Raw genomic sequence first — 21,965 nt, 5'->3', positions numbered from 1 at the left:
GAAGAGGTTTTTTTTTCTTAGGGCCCCCACCTTTCGTGTAGACTAGTCTTGAGAAGGCAAGAAGGAAAGAAGAGGGGTAGGAGGAGGAGGAGGGGTAGGAGGAGGAGGAGGAGGGAGGGAGGGAATAAGCGTGGGTGGATCGGAAACATTTTCTGAAAGGATCTGAAACGAGAGAGCAGGCCCTGTTACAGCGTAACATAGAAACTCAAACACGCCCCGAAGTTACACCTTTTATAAATACTCAAACAGCAGCGAGCTCGCGCCTCTTCTTTCTGTGTTGTTCCGTAAAAAACGAAACCCTGAACGGCGTTTGCAGAGGCGATATTGCCTCGCCATTTGGCCACATCTGTGTGTTTGCTTCCAACCGAAGGGGGAAGTCTCACAGGATATGAGATATCCGATATGCCTCATCCGCCATCTCTTTCTCAATCGCCCTCATTTGCATAGCCTACCGCGCTCCATTCATAAAAAAATGCCGATTGTAAACGACAACTTGCCCTGAAAAAAAAAACAACAACGCGTGTTGCTCCTTTGCGTCAAGCCAAATATACTGTGTGCCAGATCCACATCATGCTGTTCCGTCTTGCAAAACGTAGCTAAAATAAAGCCGTGGCTTACAATATGTAGGCCCACGGACCCGTTTAGATTGCACCCACTTGCCTTTAGGTTTTGAAAGCTCTTACATCTTTAAATTAACGTTAGCTTTATCGCCATCGAATGTCGTTAAGCACAAACAAAAAGACTTTCAGGCATTTCAGTGCAGACGTACTATAGTGGATTCTAAATGTAGGTATGGAGTTAAAATGTAATTGTGCAGGCATGAAAGAAGTCGGCTGTTGAAATTACTGGTCATTAGCCTATATCAACAACTTTTCTGTTTCTGTATTAACTGCGCGGGGCAGTGCTGGGTGGGTATGCCTGTCTTTGCAGATCTGTTTGCGGGGGTGGAAGGGCGAAGGGCACCGGAGGAGATGTTTGCGCTGCGGTGGCGTGACGCCGGCTCATTCATAAATCCCTCTAACCTTCAGCCTGTCCCCATTCATGCCTGCTGGCCGTACTCGGCTCTAGGAAGCCGGTTTACATAGAGTATGTGTGTCTGTCCCCGGTGAAACGGACAGACAGAGGCAAAGGAAAGTGTCCACAACCCGAATCAGGCCTATTGGTAAAATGTAATGCTGACATAAGAAACACAAGCTAGCATCCCAAATGTAACCTTAACTTAACCTTACTTCACTCTTTAACGTCAATGTTTGCATATTAGGAAACAATTAAACATTTAATATTTTCACCTCAGTCAGTTGTTTTATCTTGGCGGTCTTGTTCTAAGTCATATAGCTGTTAGCTATTTTTAAGTACACAAAACTTAATTTAAAGTATCTTCCATTTCCGTTTCCATGGTGGTGACGTGGAGTTCTTTTCTCATGGCGTGATGCACAATTTGGGCCACGCCCGCGACGTACCACAACGTCACCTAGCAAAATAAAAGCTTTTGTTGCCTTCTAATATAAGTTACAAGATTTTCATTCAAATATGTATAAGAATTGTTTTTAAAAAAGGCTAAATTTAAATGTTTCAAAATGTGCAGTTAACGGCTCTGTAGGTAGCTATAGCCTTTTTGGGTGGCCGTTAGAACCCACCTAATGAAATATGAGCAAGCTCATGGAAACAGACAAACCACAACAAACTACCTAAACAATTTCTTCCTTTATTTGGTTGTGTTTTTCGTATTTGCAGCTCTTGTCGGTATTTGGTGATGTCTTTTACTTTGTGGCATTTTTCTAAAACGGTGTTGTGTTTCCAGATTGATGAATGTTTTCTCTGCTTTTATTTTCATCATTTGGGGTTTGTTAAGGCCTCAGGACCATCATAATCCAATAATAAGAACAGATTTGGGGTTGTAGAAAATCCTATAAATTAATTTCATTAGGCAGACACCACCAGCGAAGTGTTTCACCACTCAAAAGGGCTGCAGAGTGTCCGAATTGAAATCTATGAACAACTTGAGTACAAACACAATTGCTTACTATAGAACCACTTCTTACTGATAACTTCTTTTATATAACAAAAAGGTTTGCTAATGGTTTATTACACAACAGGAACCAAAATATCTCTCTATGGTTTTGTTTTGCCCTGTCCTTTTGAAGATGTTTTTTACCTTTTATATAGACGTACATGATATCTTTAGTAGACACACATACACACCCTGTAGACCAAATACGCAAGTAAAGGATGTATTGATCTGGTTTGTCTTGCTGCAGGGTCAGCATGTGCACAGTCAGTATCAGACAGGAGATGCCCGATGACATTCAGCTAAGGTCAACATAGCAACGAAATTTAATCCATCCCTGAACAAAAAGCACTCATCAACTAGCAAACACAGAAGTGAGGAGTTAGCAGGTCTCCATGTTCCCTCATCAGGACTGTTCTGTTCCTCAAAGTTATTCTTATACGTTAGAGGCATTTGATAGTGAGACTATAAAAATGTGACCGGCATGGAAGTCTGTAATAATTATGAGATATTGTAAAAGACATTTTTCTACCAACTGTTGTTTTTCTTACGTAGTTTAGGTTCCAATTAAAAACTTAAAGTTATATTGCATACTTTGATAGAATAAGAATAAATTTACCTTCACATTCTAATGCTAAATCATTTGTACCAATTTACCTCAATGAACATTGTGTCTTATTTTGCCAAAATGGTTTCCTACAGTTTCCACATTGCATCACCAAGCCAGTGGACCTTGATCTGTTGGATTCTTATGTTTGTTAAATGTTTGTGGGAAAAATAACATCATATTAAGAGCAAAAAAACAGAGGCAGTGTAGTCAAAGTGAGACTAGTCCCTTTGACTTCAAATCCAGCATGTTTTGGATCTGCACTGCATTCTGGTTAGCTGGGGTTGTTAGTAGTGTAGAAAATGGCCACTGACATTCCCTTCTGCAGTGATTCTGAGAGACTGCACACAAAAACTGACGTTTCCTGTTGATCTGTTTGTTAGCTGAAACATTTTCAACTGTCAAACTCTATTTGTGCAGAGTAAACTTGTGTTTGCATATAGTGTATGTAAACATGTAACAGCCAATAGAACAGTGGGAAAAGAGTCTCAGAAAGACGTATTGAGCAGCCAACCCTGTGTTGTAAGCCAAATGTTATTTCATAAGTGAGGGATAAAGAGAAAAATTATAAGGAGATAAAAGTAGGAGAAGCAAAACAATCCCCAGAAAAAAAATGAACACACACACACACACACACACACACACACACACACACACACACACACACACACACACATCATGTGGAACAGATCCTTGTTCACAGTGTTTCCTGTGTTTTACAGAGGAGCTCATCACTGGTTGCTATCCGGAGCCTTTATATAATGGCCTGAGCTGTTTATATCTGGAGACCGAACAATAAACCCGGATTGTTTGCCTGTTTTTTAACTAATCTCTACTCATCAGCTGACTGGATGAGCAATATTATAATGGCTTGAGTTTCCCTTGTCACACCAAGTATACAATAATCCACGAGGCTAGTTACTAAAGACCCAGTTTCTCCTCGGTAAATGAATTTCATGAACTTTCACTTTTTTAGGTTTATTCTTAATTTTACAACACAGTATCTTGATAAACCCAAAATAATTTAGACTATTACAACTGTACATTGTGTGCTCTGCTGTTCTAGCTCATTATTTCCACTATTCTTTTTTTGTAAGTTGGTTTTCTAGGATATATTTCACGCATATTTCAAGCATAAAATGTCTATTTTGTACTCTCATATTTAGTTTAAGTGCAGTAATACAGCAATTTCAATTTATTTCTGGCAGAGGCTTGTTGAATTTAACCTGGAGGCTATTTAAAGCCAACCACAGATAGCATCAGGAAGCATTGCTGCTCATCATGTGCAATATGGGCAACTGTATATCAGCATATTTACACTAGGGAAGCCCTAAGAGAACAGTCATCCTAGTGTTCATTATGCAAATCATTTTTCGTTGATCTGGTGCTTTGGAGCTGGATTACAGGATGTCCAGTGAGCAGATAAACCAGTGACACTGGACAGTTTATGTTAATAAAGTCTACCTGTGTAGAAACACCTTGTGGCAAACGTGATCAGAAATGCAGCGACAGAAAGAAAATCTCTCATTGTTTACGTTTGACCAAAAGTGGTAACAGTTTAAGAGGATAAAAAGAATTATCGCGGGTCTTGTTTAGCTTTTCAATTGCCTGTAAGAGGTTTAGAACCAATCAGATTATTTTGAGATGGTTTCCACTGCAGTAAAGACGGAGGGACTGCAGATGAAGACATTTTTTGCTTGCAGTGTAGTCACAGGATATCACGCAGTAGAAGAATCATAATTAGGCTCTGAACATTTGCCCATTTTGACCTGAAGTTCCACAATTATTAGACTTATTTCCCTGTGATTTTGAGGCCTTGCTTGGTTTCAATTTTAATTTTACTTTTGTAATAATCAGAATAAAGTGACCTTTTTTTCCCTACCCTGTCCAACTGAGAGCAGTGCGTGTGTGTTTACGTTCATTTTAAAAATGAATACCTGCAAGTGGCTCTGTTTTGCCCCATAAGAGGTTAATGATCATGAATAGGTCTGAACTCACATTTTGATTGGTCGGCTGGCTATGGGATGTTATCCGTTAACATGCCTTTGCATATTACTGACCTCTGTCTTTTCAGTTTACTCTCACTCACACCAGCAGCCTGAGTCTTGTGCTGCGTACACATGTGAGTGCTCCATATAACCAGAGTTGACTGATAGAAAGTCAATCAAACATGCCCTCAGCAACCACCAGCATCAATAGTTGCGAATGAACTCGCTTCACTTTGCCTCTCTCTTTTTTACACTCTCGTATGAAAATTAATAAAAGACAAAGGGAAGTTTAAAAAATGATCTTTATACAAAAGGCAAGTAATTCTTCATGTTGCATGGAACTCAAAATATCTCAATTTTTACTTATTTTTTTAATTCATGGAAATCTGGTTATTTCTAGTACTTGCTGTTTAAATTTTTCCATATTATGATTCCCATAAGTGATCATTTTCACCTATTTGTTCCCTCCTAGCACCCCATTCAAATCATAAATAAATTGAAATGTGAATACTAAACTGCAGCTACACACACAGCAGATGGTTTGTATTTACACTTGATAAACAATCTTTGATTAGTTAGTTTGTTTGTTTTTTTGTAATTATGGTTGTGATGTGCCCTTCAGTCACTCCTTGATCGTTGCAGACACTGCATGTGTTTTTCTGTGTGGTGCTGCAGATAGAGGTGGACCATGCGTGGGTGTGTGTGGTTCGGTTGATCGGGCAGAGGCGCGGCCGGTAGTTCCTTATCAGAGGAAGTATAGCCGTCCTTATCACATTTGGCTGGGCTGCCCTTAGTGGCCTTTTTATCTGTCACACATGAGGTGAATTCCAGTCTCCTCTTATTGTTGTAATACAATATCGGTCCAGACAGACCATGCCAGGTATATGCAAGGTCCAGCTAGTCTGCTAATAGTTTTCCATGTATATTGTGTATATTTAAACAATTGTTCATTCCAGCTATAATTTTGTGGGGTTTTGATAGTAAATACAGACAGAGTATCACTGTTGGCATGGTTTACAGGCAAATAAAATTAACAAATGGACCATAAGAGTTCACTGACACAGCTCCAGTGTGTCTTGGCAAGGAATCTGCAGGTGTGTACTCCACCCACAGCTCATTTCCTGATTATGATACAGACTTGTTTGTGTGGAACAGGCATTGAAATACAAAGTTTAAAATGGTGCTGTTGAAGACTGAATGATACAAAAATGTTTGTACCTAAAGAAAGTTGGCTAATTTTGAAAAAGGCACGTTTCCAATGTACATGTGTTGCATACTTGCATTGTTGGCTAAAGAAAGGGTAAATTAAACTTGGACATTTCTTCTCTTAATTTCAAAAACATTGCTCAGTTATGAACCTACAGTGAGCTCACGTGACTTCCTCTCAGCTCTACTGAGCTTTATAAAGTCTTAAGCTCATTGTTGTCAGCCCACGAATTTACTGTATTGACTCAGTCTCACCACTCTCCAATGGTTTTCCAGCGAAGAATCTCTAAAAACTCACTAAATATTTCCTGCACAACACTAGAAAACAGAAAAACAAAGTTGGCAACAAACTGATGAACACAGCAGCGGAATGTTTGCCTCAAGAGTTAAGTAGGGACCCAAATGGAGCAAATATTGGACTTGCATGAATGAAACAGAAAGCTGGTGAAAATGTTGCTCTGATTCTGCCGGATGTGAAATGAATGCAGCGTGCTCATTGTAACCATTGGTATGTATGTAACCTGTGCTCTGAGTGATTGGCCTGAGGCTCAAACATTATCTTCTTATGCTGAATGCCATCTAAACAAGCTGGAGGAGCTTGTGAGTCACAGTGGGAGGCAGTACAAGGCAGTAAAACAGAAACCTGGTCTAAAGGTGCATTTAAGTAGTCACAAGACTTTGACCAAGCAAATGTGGAACTTGTAGAGAGGTTATGCAGAAAGTTTAAAAGTAGAAGCCAGACACACCCTGTACCTTTGACCCAATCATCTTGAACAACTCAAATTGAATCAGAAGAGGATGTGATACATGAATTGCCTCTCCTTATCAGTGAGGTGTTAAGTTACCCCCTCCTGCTAAGATGAGTCATCACTTAACCTCTCACGCAGCACTTTACATCCTTGTTCTACCTAACAGAAACTTTGCAAAGTGTTTGAAGTCTAAAATTTAATGTGCTTTGAGCAGTTGTACATCAGGCAACCACAATGTTTGGGGAAAACCGTGTATAACGTTATTGTGCGTGTACATTCAGCACAAATGGGGGATTATAAATAGTGTATCGGCCACCTTTTCTCAAAGTGGGCGCCACAGTTCTTTTTTTAGCATCAACACCTCATGCAACATTTGTGTAGACAGAATTAGATTAACACTTCCCAAGTGTACTGTATGTTTGTGTCTGCATGTATTTGTGCCAGAATGTGTGGTCACTCCCCAGTGTATTAAAGCAGCGCGTTGCTGCTGGTCGTGGCTGTCTGTGTGTCCCAACCACAGATTACAGGGCTGACCGGCAGACATGGGTCACGAGACGGCACAAATTGTGACAAGTTCATCTCAGAGAGCTGATAGCCAGTATCACGTATCTGGAAGCGCTCATGCTTTTATAGCACACAATTTTATGTTATTTCTGTAAGTGGGTGGTCTGGATGTGTGGTGCATTGCAGAACTTTTTCATCCTCTAAAGGTGAGCTTCCATCCACCTGAAAGCAGCTGTTTATCTGGTTGAACCAACATAACTAATTTCTGCATAATATCAGTGGATAGAAAAGTGCTACTATTTTTTGCTATTTGGATAAATGATGCTTTACCCACCTTTCTCTACAGTATTGTTGTGACAGTATACACAGTATATTCAACGATGAGGGTAATTTATATGCTTAACTAACCTAAATCCCCTTTTACCTCTGTATTAGTTTTCATCATGCAAAGGCTTTTGAACCATGTAAAACTACAAAAATGGCACACTTGCGTTGCTCCCCTGAAAGGTAGCCTGCTTGTACCCAGAGCAAATTTTCACATCAGCATAAAATCTAAACCCTGCTAAATGAGCCAATCTAACCTGTTACACAGTTAATTTTAGCAGGTGTAGCACCTGTAAGCTGCTTTTCTAGCCTTACCCTGGAAGAAATTATGGATATATAAATAGACAGTGACATTTCTATTTTAAATCTATTATCTCTTGTGTTGCCATTCAAGTTTCCCACACGGCTATGTAGAACCTCAATGATTCTTTGTCTCCTCCCATTGTGGTGTGGTTTGACAAATGACAAATCTGTCTATAGAATTATGGCTACTGCCACCAGCGATTTTACTCTTCTACTTGCTTATTCAATGTTTTCCTAAATTTGTGTGTATTTAATATTCACACAAATGTTTAGTATCTGAATGGAAATGATTAGAAGTAGATTCAGATGAAGCAATTACTTAGTGTGTGTTATGACATCAAATCTTGTGGGTGAATCTGTGGTCGCTGCCATTCTGTACGGGCTGTTTGTCTGCTGTTACTCAGTCTGTCTGTCTGTCATTCAGTACATTTTATGAATGCGTGTGGGTGGGAGCTGGTGAACCAGTTTTGCCACCTGCGTGCGTGTGTGTGCGTGTTTGTGTGTGTACATCAAGACTGAGACTGTCTGTAAGCTAATTATATAACAACACCTCTCTTTCACTCCCACTCTGCCTCGCTCGCTCTCTCTCTTCCTATGTTTCTCTTTCTCTCTTCATCCCACCCACCCACATGCGTGCACACACACACACACACACACACACACACACACACACACACACACACACACACACACACACTGCAGCATCTATGTAATCCGCAGAGGTACATCCTGTTATTGAAAGATCATTCATTCGTATTGTGACCGTGTTCACTGAATCCCCATGAGGGTGGTGGCTCTCATGTTAATGCTTGAGAATGTCTTGTATTTAAGCTCTATTGTATTATCTCGTGTCATAAGTTGCAGGGGGAGTTTTTAGGAAAATGTGTGAAGTTCGGCTACAGCTGGTCATATTTTTCAATAACAGTTTTTCAGTTAAAGTTACATTTTTTAAATATTAGTGTAACCCAACAGACACACAATGCAGCCCAGTGACATAAGTAAATACTTTCATTAAGGGTACTAACGTGTGTGTAACCATTGTTGTTTTTCAGTTTGTTTAATTTATGTCCTGATTAATTCGCCTAAAACCAGGGAACCTGGTTGCATGCAGGCAAAATTTTCACGAGCCCAACATTACACAACATTATATTTTTTTGTTTTATCCAACCAGCAGCTTGAAATTAAAAGACATTTACTTCATAAAGATATGAAGCGAAGAAATATTCTTTGCATTTGTGATTATGCAACCAAGAAGCATTCTGCATCATCATTGAATAATTTATGTTCATTCAGAGAATCTTAAATTAATGACACAGCGTGAGTGTGTGTGTGTGTGTGTGTGTGTTTCATACTGACTTGTCCTGGTGCAACACCTCCCACCTCAGCACAGCTAGGACCAGGCAGAGTCATGGCTTGAAACGCCCTCAAACATTCTGCCAATATGTGAATCTAGTTCTATAATAAACTGCTATCGACTTATACAAATGCCACCTAGTAGCTTCTATCTGGGCTGTTTTTGAGGTAAAAACATGGCCACGTTTGTATTTTTGCTTGTTATGCCGAGCTTTTGTTAATGTTTTCAATAATAGCTGATATTTTTACTGGCAACGCTCTTAGTGTTTCTGAATTGTCATGTTGTGTGATTGCAGGTAGTTTGTGGTTAAGCTGGTTTCAATCTTACACTTAATATGAGATGTCAGTTGGGTGGTTTTAGCTGTAGTGAGACTGAGGTTCCTCTTTACTACAGTAGCTACAGAATAAAATATTAAAGACTGTTAGGAAGCTCGATGGAGCTACAGGACTAAGTTTGCAGATAGCACGACCGTCATCAGACTCCTAAGACAGTTTAGTCTGCATACTTACAGGAAGTGGCACAACTAACATCTGGGTGCAGCAATAACTGCCTTGAGCTAAACACCACCAAGACAGTAGAGTTGATGATAGACTTTGGAACTGTACTACCCCCTCCCCCCCCCCCCCCCCCCCCCAAAAAAAAAAAATCTCGCCAGTACGCCAACATGCACTCCATAAGAAGCACAGGGTGTTTATCCTTACAAAGGTGCTCAGGCAGAGTTGATCCAGGTCTACATCCAGTGTCCATGGCCACGTCATTCCCTGCTGTCTGGTTCAGTGCATTGACTCAGAGGCTTCCCTTCTCTGTCAAGCAGTGGGCAAGCAAGATCATCTCTGATCCATCCCAACCCAGACATTGAGTCTTTAAAGTGCTTCCACCAGGAAAAAGACTGGAATCAATAAAGAGCTCCACAAGCAGACACAGGAAGACACAGATTTATATTAGACCCCAATGTGCTCACTTTATCCCACTTTCATTTTTATATCATATTCCATCATTTGTTTTAATGCATCATCACTTTAATATTACATGATTACATCCTACACTTTTTTTTACCCCTTCTTAATTGCTGAGGAGCCTATATCTTACTATTGTCAATATAAATGGCTTCTAACTTTAAGTTTAAAATTTCTGAAACTTAAGTCCATTTACTCTTTTCTGTATTTAATATATTATATTTTATTAATTGTTTTTCTATTTTTTTTCTTAACCTTTTATTTTGGATTTATGATTAATAGTTTGCATACTTGGCTAATAAATGGATTCCGATTCTAAAATCAGAATATTGGGATTTGATGATGCTTAATTGAATTTGTTCAAGTTCAAATTTATATCATTCACTTAGTGGAGAAAGAGGAGTATCCCAAATCCCTTTCATCAGATACTGTTTAGCCTCAGCATCTGTTAGTAGAACATACACTGCAGATATATAAAACCTCTACTTCCCTCTTTCTCCAGTGACAGCTACATCGTGCGTGTGAAAGCGGTGGTGATGACGCGGGACGACTCCAGTGGTGGCTGGCTGGCCCAGGACGGGGGAGCTTTGAGCAGGGTTGGGGTATGCCGCTTTATGCCCCCAGAGCTGGCACCCGTGCCAACCTCGGGCAGCTCCCAGTTCCTCATCCGTGGTGAACGTCTGCGAGACAAACAGGTAAAACACACACGCATACAAACATCATCAAGCGCACATCGTTTGTTAAAGGATAAGAGGTGGAAAACTTGGTCGATGTGTTTTGGATAAACAGGTGATCCTGGACTATCCCCTGAGGAAGGATCTGGTGTACACCATAGCAACACCCACATTTCACCATTGGAAGGTGGAGGACCGGAGGTGTGGACTGTCCTTCCAGAGTCCAGCCGACGCTAGAGCTTTTGACAGAGGAGTACGGAAAGCAATCGAGGACCTCGCTGAAGGTAGACCTGCTCTTCACGTATTTAATTGAACACATTCAAACATCCACCTTTCCAGTTTTTGATGCTCAATGCAAATTGTATTTGTTTTCCAACATTTCTTCATCTGAACCTTGTGTAATACCTAGAAGATCAGATCTGAACAGTGTGTGGAATTCACACATGTAGCACACAGCAGGACATTGTCTGTGCGAGACACAATCTAAACTTCATCTGATTTAGGAGCTTCCGTTGCAGAAATAATCTGCTTTTTTTCCTTTGTTTACAGCACATTGAATCAGCGCCAGTCACATGATAGAAACATTGTGTACACGCCCACTTCCTCTCTCACTCAATTGATTATTACATGGACTTTGTACTAGGGAGCTGGCAGGGTAAAGTCAGTTTAATGTCTGATGCAACTGCTTCAGGCACTTGCATTCTCACATACAAGTCTTCCAGGTAACGTCTCGAGAAGTGCTGGATTGAACATATAGGTTCTTAACTGCCATGCATGTGCAAATATGCTAGCAGCAATAATGTCATCTGTGCAACAGTCATTTCACACAGTTGCATCAAGAACTGCTTGTTTACAATATTTTCCTTTGAGTGGGAATAGACGCTTGTTCGTAAGTCTCCAACACATTTGAAACTTCCTTATCTCTACACTGACTTTAGTTTCTGTTATTCTCCTCCTCCTCCTCTGTGTTCATCTACTGCACTGTGAAGTGATAGGTGTATACACACAGAAGTGAAATGTGAAACAAAGCCATAAATTCTGATGTGTGTGAAATGTGATATGGAAAAAAAATCCTATTTTGGTTTATTCACACTTCTTTGAAAAAAATCTCATGAGTCCCTTAGGGGCAAAATGATGGATTGGGGCCTTCAGTGCGTAATGAGGATGTAGCCAATGGTACGTCACTGATTGGTCAGTGATAACTAGGTCTAACAGACCAGATGCAGTCGAAATCTGCTCTGCTGGGACCCAGAAAGTTACAACTATGTCAAGTTGTGACAAAACTACTGAACATATTTTTCCAAATGTACAATTGATGATGATAATGATGGAGTTTTTACATCAGCATCCACCAGTAGCAAGTCCGACAGGAAAGCACAGATAATAATACTCAGATAGGCTTGAAATTTGTTTCCCAAATGTAGGTTTTTAATTATGGTTAAGGCTCACTTTGCTGAAATGGTCACTTTCAGATCTTCCACTACCACTGGAATATGCCCTACTCTCCTGCTGTTCCTGTTCTGTGTCAGCGCATCAACACAAACGGTTTCCATTGCTAATCCATTCTGTCTCTTCTCTGCAGGTTCCACAACCTCCTCTACAGCACTCCAGAATGAGGGCGAGTTGGGCGATGACGACGTCTTTACTGTAAGCGTGTTTCCTACATTCAGTCATGTCAGAATTATTGCTCATACAGTTTTATTTTCAACTTCAGAGTAAAGGCGTCAATATACAATAGCTACAGTGACTGACAAACGTTTACACAGTTGAGTAGAGCAGAAAACAACTCTGTGCTTTCTGAGAGAATTGAAGTAAACCTCAATAAGTCTCACAACATTTCCAGAGTTGTAACATCCCATCTGTCAGCATTACAAACCATTGTGCAGTGTGTTGGCTGTCAGCCAAACACACAGATCCAACCAGCTTTCTGGATCACTTTTCATGTCGATCCTGTATGTACCTATGCAGAATCGTGCAGTGATTTAATTCCATCCAAATGCCCATTTTCAATTAAACTCATGTTGACTAGAGCAACCCTTTATGTGGTCAGACTACAGCTTAGTTAAGAGCAGAACTTTTACAAAATCTCCAATCTGCATCACTGAAGTGCACGTACTACTACTAGGCCTTGGAATGAAGCGAGGTTCCAGTTTGCACAAAAGAATAAAAATTCCCCAAATTTTGGATGACTTTTATATTCAAAGGCTCTCGGGACTTGGTATCATCTGTCTAGCAGAAGGTACTTTAGCTCAGGATTCCCCCGTCACATATACCTGCCGCAGTACATGACTGAGTTAAGGACTACCTCCCCCCACTGTGCAACCTGACACCAGGAGCAACAGGCAGGGTCACAAGGTCACTTCCTGTATTCCACCACCTCCCTCATTCACAGTGACCCCACCGCCCCACCCCCACCCACCCTCTCCACCTTCCTAGTTGAAAATGAGAACAGACACCAAACTAGCAGCTAGCAGCTGTTTCCCAGCTTAGTGCAGGGCGAGTGATTTATGAGAGGAAGTGCCTCGTGGTTCATCTTTGACTCGAGCTGTCTGTAAGGGCCAAGACTAATAGGTGCTCTGCTGGGAGTGTACAGCCACCACGGAGACACGGACAAACATATGAGGAGGAGGTGGTGTGTGTGTGTGTGTGTGTGTGTGTGTGTGTGTGTGTGTGTGTGTGTGTGTGTGTGTGTGTGTGTGTGTGTGTGTGTGTGTGTGTGTGTGTGTGTGTGTGTGTGTGTGTGTGTGTGTGTGTGTGTGTGTGTGTGTGTGTGTGTGTGTGTGTGTGTGTGTGTGTGTGTTCCAGGTTTTCAGGAAGCTTTCAACAAATTCAAGGTAGTTTGTGGATATTGTTGCTGCCACGATAACTCGAAATAAGACCCAAGTGCTCATTTCTGCTTCTGTTAAGTCTTGTCCTGAGTTCATAATAAGGCGCTGGCTCACCTTGATCCATATGAATTCTAATGGCCGTGACTCACTACAAACTACCACCGGAGAAAGAAAGACTGAACGAAATATTTTTGCATTGCCTCATGTCTGCTTTTAAAATTTGCACTTGAACACACCACATAGATTACAGCTAGCAGCCAACTGACATGCATATGTATTCTGCACCTTCAAGAGAGTAATAACTAGTCTGTGGATGGCATTTTTAATCCAAAAAGCACAGTGGAAAAGCAAAACAAAATCTAACCTGTCGTTTTTCTTGAGTCTGTGTTTAAACCGTCTTATTATACGTTTGTGTGATAAAGCTTTTGAGTTTTGCCTTGTACTGGTGAGGTCAATGAAAGGTGTTTTGCTTGTGGAAAAAGTTACAAAATTAGTGGGGGGAAAAAAAACACAGTGCATTGTAGCCAATCAATGATCTCTCTTCACTGTAGTTCTGCTATTGAAGACCAAAGTGGTCCCACCAATGTGTCAGGCTAGGATTTGTTGCTTTCACATGTTATGTGTTTCAAAAGATAAGCAACACCCAACTGGAAAAGCCAAAGTACTGAAAGCAAACATGGATTAGTGGATAAAGTAAAAACAAAATTGTATTGAGATACAGGCATTGGTAAACTTCCACTACCAATTCAATACAGTCAACATCCAACTTAGTCAGACACACTGGAAAAAAGTGCAAGCAGGCCCTCAGTGATAAATAAGCAACACCACAACTGTCAGCGCCATGTGTCAAAACCCTACTGGCTTTTTGAAATGCACAGTTGCATTTCTGATTCCTGCTTTCTTCTACCTAATAGTCATAATCTGGCCTACACTGACCAAGTGTCCAAGAATGGGGCCTTCAGTTTGAGCTCTTCAAATAGCAAAACATCCATAAGCATACGATGGACTGATGGGTTCAGTGCTGCTGTTGTCTTACTACCCTGTGTTTATGACCTTTCCTAAAGTTAGCCGTGGGGGCCGAGTTTGCGATGCAGGCAGTTGTGGACAGAGGGAAATGTTGCAGCAGATTTACAGCCTTTTCGGGGGGGGGGGGCGGGGGATTTGACGAGGGGTATAGTTAGGATCGACATACTCCCCCAAATTACTCCTCATTCGCCAAACCTAAACTTAACCCTTCCTCCGTTCCTCCCTTCAGCACGTCTCCTCTCTCCGTCTCTATTTTGGCTCATTCACAACAGGGGGAGTGAGAGCTATTGAAGCAATTCTGGGCTCATCTCTGGAGAGTGAGACAGGCCTGTTGAAGGATGAATCCTCCCGAGCTTTGAGTTGGGACATGTTTTGTGTCAGAAAATAACTTGAAATGCCCTCTGTCCAGCCTTGGGCCAGAATATATAGAGAGAGGATGTCCAAAAATATCAGCTCCCCCCCTCAACTCCTTTCTGTCCTCTCGTTCAGTTTGAGCTTGTAGCAAAAAGTCTGGTCTGTGTTTTGAATTAGTTGCAGCCGTGGAGGCCAGAGTTGGACTGGTTTTAAACTCTATTAGCTCCTCCTTCCCCCAATAATGTCTTCTCCAGGGAGGCGGGGCTCAGAGCGGAGGCAGCATGTTATGTTATTTTTGGCCGGCTGCTCTGAGGGCTTTGTAAGAAAGCTGGGGTAAATTCTCAGCATGGCGGTATCCATGTGGGGAGCAGTATATAATAGGGATAGCTTCAGCAGACAGACAGACAGACCCACACACCCGATCTGGGTCATTTAACTCATACAGTTGGATTTTGGCTTGTTGGAGTGGCAGATTTGTCAGTGATAATGTATCTTACCTGACAATGGCTCATATTCACACTGTAAGAAATACAGTTCAGTTTAGACTGATTTCAGGCTCGTTCTTCGTGCGTGGATTAACAGATTAGCTGGATAATTTTGTTGACGATTTAACCTGATGTTTGTTTTTCCAAAGCCACACTGAGCTTCTTGTCCCTGCAACAGATCTGCAATCTCGAACCTTTTAAGGAGGAGGTTGGTTCTTAGGTTTAGATGATGTCAGTTTAAGTATGTGGGTCTAAATAAATTTATAACACATTCATTAGGGAGCAGTCTGATGACATTTCCGTTAAAAATTATATTAATATCAATCAATTATCAATAGTCCTTTGTCTGTGTGTGTGCATTACAAATTGGTGGGATAACACAATAAAAAAAAAATAGGCAATGTGTCATTTTAAATTAATTAACTCAAAATAAAGTCTCAACAATTATTGTTGGTAAAGAGCCAAGAGTAACACACTAGCACGGGTTTCCAGAAAAGTTTTGTAAATATACCTTCACCTCTTCCCAGATTCTGGTCTTGCTTACTTGCTCTGAATATAATGCACAGATTATACAAGTGATTCACAGTCACATCAGTGGACATGCTATTATGGACATCTTTAAATTCATCACAGCCACTCTGAAAATGCTCCCTCTGTCTTTGTCTTTTTTTCGACATTTGCACGTATCCGATGGGAAACGTGCCAGTCATGATTTCTAGTGTTGATGTTTGTGGTCTAGTCGACATGTGTGATAATTGCACATTCTTGGGGTCGATCAAACACAACTTTTTCTAATCAAATTCTCAAGTTGGTTTGAAAAACCATGATAAACTGCTGCGACTCTCTCATTTCTATCCTGGCTTGGGAGCGGCGCCAGGGTTGCCCTTGGTGGCTGGCTAGGACCACACCTGGTTGGGTGGGATTCAAACCCGCTGCCTTCCACATACCGTTGCAATACTTTGGATGCAATGCTAGATATTAAATGTTAGCCTGCACGCATGCAAACATCATAGTACAGTAACTGCAAGTGTGTCATCATGCTGACATTAGTATTTAGCACAAAGCACCACTGTGCTTAAGTACAGGTTTGAAGAATTGCTGTCATGGCTATAAAGTTCACGCGCACACACAGAACATTGGGAACAACTAGCAGTTCAGGACACTTTCACATGTGGACAAGGTGACAAGGGTTTGAACCACCAATGTTTCTATTAATAGCCAATATATTCCACCCGTGGATGTAGATTATGGCTATTTGTCTGTCTCTGAACACCCACACATGTAGAGACAAAATTACCTGAGACTGTGTGTAACTTTGTGTAGCTCTGTGACATTATGGGAAGAAATATTAACACACTCTTCATTCAGAGGCTCTGACCTCTTCTACAGTAATCAGTCCATAATTCTCCCATCATATTCTGAGCCACTCCTCTGTGAGACAGTTTGTCACGTCTCTAGTGTAAAGGACAAAAAGTGGGGACATGAATAGAATAACATCAGCATGGAAAAAAATAGAAATACGATGGAAATCTCATAGTTGTTTTAACTGCTGGCAAAAAGTGACTGTAAAATATAAAATCCAGCCATGGCCACACGGTTCTCTGAGAAACATGATGAGCATTAATTTGAATTTCAAAGGCCCTGTTGACCCCTGATGACTAACCATCAACTCAAGATTATAAAATGGATGATTTCTCAACATTGGCTAGTAAACAGACTTTTTTGCTTTATTTTCCACTTGAATCAACACGATGGTGATGAGTTGGAATACATATCAAGTTAACTTGAACTAGAATCTTATCAGTGCCCATTGGAGGGAGCGGGAAACATTAACTCTTTAACTACATTTTTAGAAATTAGCTAGGTCACATTATGTTTTTACTGTATATTCAGTGGCAGCAAACAATACCTAGTTGACGTGTTTGTTTGAATGTCAGATGTCAGGCATGACACTTGTCACCAGGGTGAACTTAAACGGAAAACTAGTTTTAAATGAACGGCATCATATATCCTCTCCCTCTAGGAGCTCCTTTTATTTCAGGACAACTTTTAATATTAGTTATCTTTTGAAAGTGTTTTTTCGGTTAGATCTGACCCTGGATTAAAAGTTAAACTTGCACACGCTTATCCAAATGTGGCTCACAAAAACTGAGCTCACCCTTCCTGTTTTCCCAATCAGAGCTGGACCCAGTCTTCCTGTTTTTGCACTAACTATTTGTTCGGGGTATCCAATCAGAAACTAACTTTTAGCCCGCATCCTGTGTTTGTTTGTCCCTTTCAGAACACCACAGACAGCTCATCCAACTCCTCCCAGAAACTGGAGAGCTCTCTGCAGCCGCTCGAGTCATCGCCCCTTCCCCAGAGACACAAGCGCATGCTAGGACATCGCCATGACCTCTACGACCCCTACCGGCTCTCAGACCACTACTTATTGGACCAGGTGAGACAAAGAACATCTTCAGTGGCACCAAAGTTAAGGACATGGAGCTGTTGAAATGTTTCAAAAAATGCACAAAAGTTCTGATGCTGAACATGATTAAGATTTTATTGTGAATCTGTCTCTTCCTTCAGCCATTGACTCGGCTTCCCCGCCACGTTACCTTCCAGGAGGACGAGGAGATCGTCCGTATCAACCCTCGGGAGCGCAGCTGGGAGCAAACCAGCGAGCGACAACATGGACGCCAGGTGGATCGATCCTGGCTTACGGGCTACGAGGACTACCGCCATGCCACGGTGCGTGACAAGTTCATCCAAATGGGCGACCCTGAGTCCTATGTCCACTTTGCCAAGAAGGAGCAGCACAAGCATGACTACACTTACCCACAGGCACCGGCCCTGTCGCCTTCAGACTCTGACCCCGCCCTCGGACCCTTGACCAATAAGGGCCACAGCGGTTCATATCGCCACGGCTTCTCCTCTGTGGTCTCCACCCAGCCTCGCTCCTTCCTCCCAAGTTCCTCGCCGTCCACCAATGGCGGGAAGGGGCGGAAGGGGAACGGGATGGAGCGCACTCAGTGCGAGCACTGTGGCGAGGCCTTTTACATCTCCGACAACCGGAGAGGCCGGTGCCAGGATGCGCCAGACCCTGTGCAGGCGTGCATCCGGCGGGTCAGCTGCATGTGGTTGGCAGACACCATGCTCTACCACTGCATGTCCGACCCAGAGGGGGACTACTCAGATCCCTGTTCCTGTGACGGGGGCGAGGGCAGTGGTGGAGGCCGTCTCGGCACACGTTGGTTAGCTCTGCTTGGCTTGTCTCTGGTGGCGCCGTGCCTATGCCTCTACCCACCTCTACATGCTTGCCATCGGGCGGGGCTCGTGTGCGGCTGCTGCGGAGGCCGACACAAAGCCATGAGCTGAGCAGCCGCACTCGGAAACCTCTCAGAGGAAACAACAAAAATCTAAATGTCAGCACAGAGAAAGGGAAGGATGGGGAAATACACAGAAGGGACAAGTGGTCATGGCTGTTCACTCTCTTGCCTTGGTTTCTCTGGGTTTCTCTGCAAATTCCAGACACTGAAATAAGCCAAAAAAAAAAACAGTTGGTGCATTCTCAGAACGGCCTGGGAAGATAAGCTCCCCCTTATGGCAGACAGTTCTCCCAGCTCTCCATGTGGCCATTTCATGCTCTGTTTTAGTGAGAGAGCGCTCTTTTCTTCAGGGGGGCTTTTTTTTTTTAAATAGCTAACCTATGTCATGTATCACATATGCAGGTACTTTATACTTTGTACACTGACTCAGAACTTGAATTGTTTCTTTGTTCTATTTTTTTTCCTGTCCTTTGATTTATGCGTGGCCGTTTTGTTTATATTCCAGTTTCAGGCTCGCTCAGCTCAACTCCAGCTACAAGAGACATCAAACACTAAACCTCTTTGCGTGTATTTGCGATTGTGTGAATGTGCGGATAGTAAATGTGCATGCTTACGACGTTTGCTGAGGCCTTTTTGTCGTCCGTTCTGCAGCTTATTGTAAAGCTCATGTATATAGTCTAAATGGCTCTTCACCACTGACATCTTTGTTCACTGAAATGAACGTGGTACTCACCTTAATCATCTTCTAATATCCCAAAGATTCATATTTTTATCCTGTTTATTTTTTCACTGAATTGATGTACCAGCAAAGGGGGCTGGGTGGTGATTTTCTTACTGAAAGAGATGGTGCCTGAAGTCATGCGGTTATTCTCTAGCATCCGTCTCCCTAATCCTTTTTACGTTATTTCAAATGGTGCCTAAACTATCACCCGAACCCAACCAGTCTTAGAATTCCACTCGGTTCTTTCAAAATACACTTGAAGCAGAGTGAGATTTCACAGCTCAGATTTCCTCATTCTTTGCAGAACCTCAGCCAGCAGTCCATGTCACATCAAGGACTGAAAAATCAATCAGACATTAAAATTGGTGCCCGTTATGCCTTACAATGTGGAGTCTAGCTTCACTCCTCTGAAGATGTCTGCAGTAATGATAAAGCGTGAGCATTGTTATGGCTCAAAGCAATCAGTCACCGTATACTTTTATGAACGTGGTTTAAACTATTTTTGTAATGAAAGTGTGTAAACTAAGAGCTCCAGTTTGCCTGCGTTATACAATCAACCCCCCTCTGTATAATCTCCAACAGAGCCCAAAAGTCACATGTAAAGCATCAAATACATAATTAATCTCTCAACTTCAAATCCTTTCCTAAATTGCCCGTATGTTTATATATGGAGAAGATCGACCTTGCTAGTAATTTGCTCACAAAAAAGTGATTGTTTACAGACTTGTTAAAATGAATACGACTTATTTTTATTCATGTCTTTGCCAAAAATATATGAATAGAAATGACATTAGACATGTACACTGTCACTTGAACTATAGCTATAAGCCTACGTGGCACATTCAGCTTGTTAAAGGACTAGCTTCTCAGAAGAAATGTGCGTTCTTGACGAGAGGAACTTCGCTAAGACTCATGTCTGTGCATTAGAGATGATGCTAACCTTGGGTCAGGAGGTGGGCAGCTCGGCTAAGCCAATTGCAAACTGGGGCAAAGCCTAGACTTGTTCTGTCCAAAGATGAAAATAACAGCAACTCTTAACACTTTGTAGGTCATATCTTGTTAGTTTTTATTTACATGATGCAGGATGGGACAAGGTGGGACATGGTATTTAGTGAGGTTCTGGGGTGTGTATCCTTTTTTGGGCAGAGCCATGCTTAATGTCTTCCTCTGTTTTCAGTCTTTATGCTAAGCTTTCCTAATTGTCTCTCAGCTTTTTAACCTCTCTGCAGGAAGCCAAGTGATACTTTTTTACTGAAATGTTTTAAAGTTTTCCTTTAAGCCCTTTAAAATATAGGGGTTAAAGGCTGACATAAGCGATGACTTGCTGAAACCACAGTTAATGTAATTGGCATGGCCGCCTAGTTTTTTTCCCCTCCATGACACATTTTGATATATCTACATGCCCACAAACAGCTCAAATGAACCGAGAAGCAAACAGATCAAAATCTGTTCAGTCTGGATCGTAGTGGGTGTGTCTTTGTACAAACTGAGCCTTTGGAGGAAACCACAAGGGAAAAAAAACAGCTGCCCTACCTGCCTGTGGTCTTACCTGGCCAATCATGATGTGATAGCACAACACTAAAGTAAAAACCGCTTGGATGCTTTATGGTTCTTCTTAGCCTGGTTGAGGGCAGCGTCAGGGATGTGACCGGGAGCACAATAAGCTTTTTGAAAACTTAAAAAAAAAAAAATTTAAGTAGGGCTTTAGTGGACTTGTTCTTGAAAAAGAACAGGCGTTTGAAAAAAAGCTAAAATCCTGAAAGTAAACATTCATCCCTGATTGTTTTGCCAAGGAAACGTCACTTACTGTAGTTGAAATACAGAATGCCTGAGGATGTCCTTTTTCCTTCCCTGGTTATGTCAGTTTTATACATCCTGTTCAGTGTACCAGTTTTTATTGTCCTGTGTGTGTGTGTGTGTGTGTGTGTGTGTGTGTGTGTGTGTGTGTGTGTGTGTGTGTGTGTGTGTGTGTGTGTGTGTGTGGGGGGGGGGGGGGGGGAGTTTATGCTACATCCTGTTCCCCCCCTCCTGCTCCTTGATCCAAAGCTACTGGGGTCAGTTTAATATGCTATTACATACTAACACCTCTCCAGTACAATCAGATCCTTTTGATCATGTGATGTATCAGGGCCAATCAGATTGGTAAATGTGTGTGTGTGTGTGTGTGTCTTCAATCTGTTTTCTCAACCTCGTCTGGTGTTTGTGTGTTCACACGTCAGCCATTTACAAGTGCCTGAATGCATCCTCTTTATCTCCTTGTGTATTTAAATTGAAAAATTAAAGTAACAAACTCCCTTTATTGAATTAGACCCATTTTTTACGCTTAATATTTTTACCTCTGTAAAAAAAGAGCAAATTATATTATATATATCAAGTGTATGTTGTACATTTTTATTTCTATTTTTTTTAATAACTGTTTCTAACATGTACGATGGATGTAGCTCTTGCTTTTGAGAAGGAACAGGAAGAAATTTGTAGATACTGAAGGGTGGCCAGGTTCGTGAGAGAAGTGAAATGTGTGTCTTACCTTCCGCCTCCAATAAAAATGAGAGAAAACGGTGAACCCA

At 41.6% G+C, this 21,965-nt stretch overlaps 1 protein-coding gene and 1 long non-coding RNA gene across 2 annotated transcripts in view; one reads left to right on the top strand and one right to left on the bottom strand.

Annotated features, from left to right (window-relative positions):
• Positions 1 to 3,372, bottom strand: part of LOC137131803 (uncharacterized) — a 19,236-nt gene extending 15,864 nt beyond the window's left edge. The window contains exon 1 of the long non-coding RNA XR_010915039.1: positions 1,290 to 3,372. This is a non-coding gene — a long non-coding RNA (uncharacterized lncRNA). The remainder of the gene's footprint in view (positions 1 to 1,289) is intronic.
• Positions 1 to 21,965, top strand: part of LOC137131790 (sprouty-related, EVH1 domain-containing protein 2-like) — a 22,746-nt gene extending 781 nt beyond the window's left edge. The window contains exons 2-6 of the mRNA XM_067513551.1: positions 10,502 to 10,694; positions 10,789 to 10,957; positions 12,256 to 12,320; positions 17,648 to 17,806; positions 17,938 to 21,965. Of these exons, the coding sequence (XP_067369652.1) occupies positions 10,502 to 10,694; positions 10,789 to 10,957; positions 12,256 to 12,320; positions 17,648 to 17,806; positions 17,938 to 18,726 (1,375 nt within the window). The 3' untranslated portion in view covers positions 18,727 to 21,965. The remainder of the gene's footprint in view (positions 1 to 10,501; positions 10,695 to 10,788; positions 10,958 to 12,255; positions 12,321 to 17,647; positions 17,807 to 17,937) is intronic.

Source organism: Channa argus, chromosome 1 (genome assembly GCF_033026475.1).
Source record: "Channa argus isolate prfri chromosome 1, Channa argus male v1.0, whole genome shotgun sequence".
NCBI lineage: Eukaryota > Metazoa > Chordata > Actinopteri > Anabantiformes > Channidae > Channa > Channa argus.
Note: the sequence above shows the minus strand (reverse complement) of the source record. Positions and strands in the feature narration are given on the sequence as shown.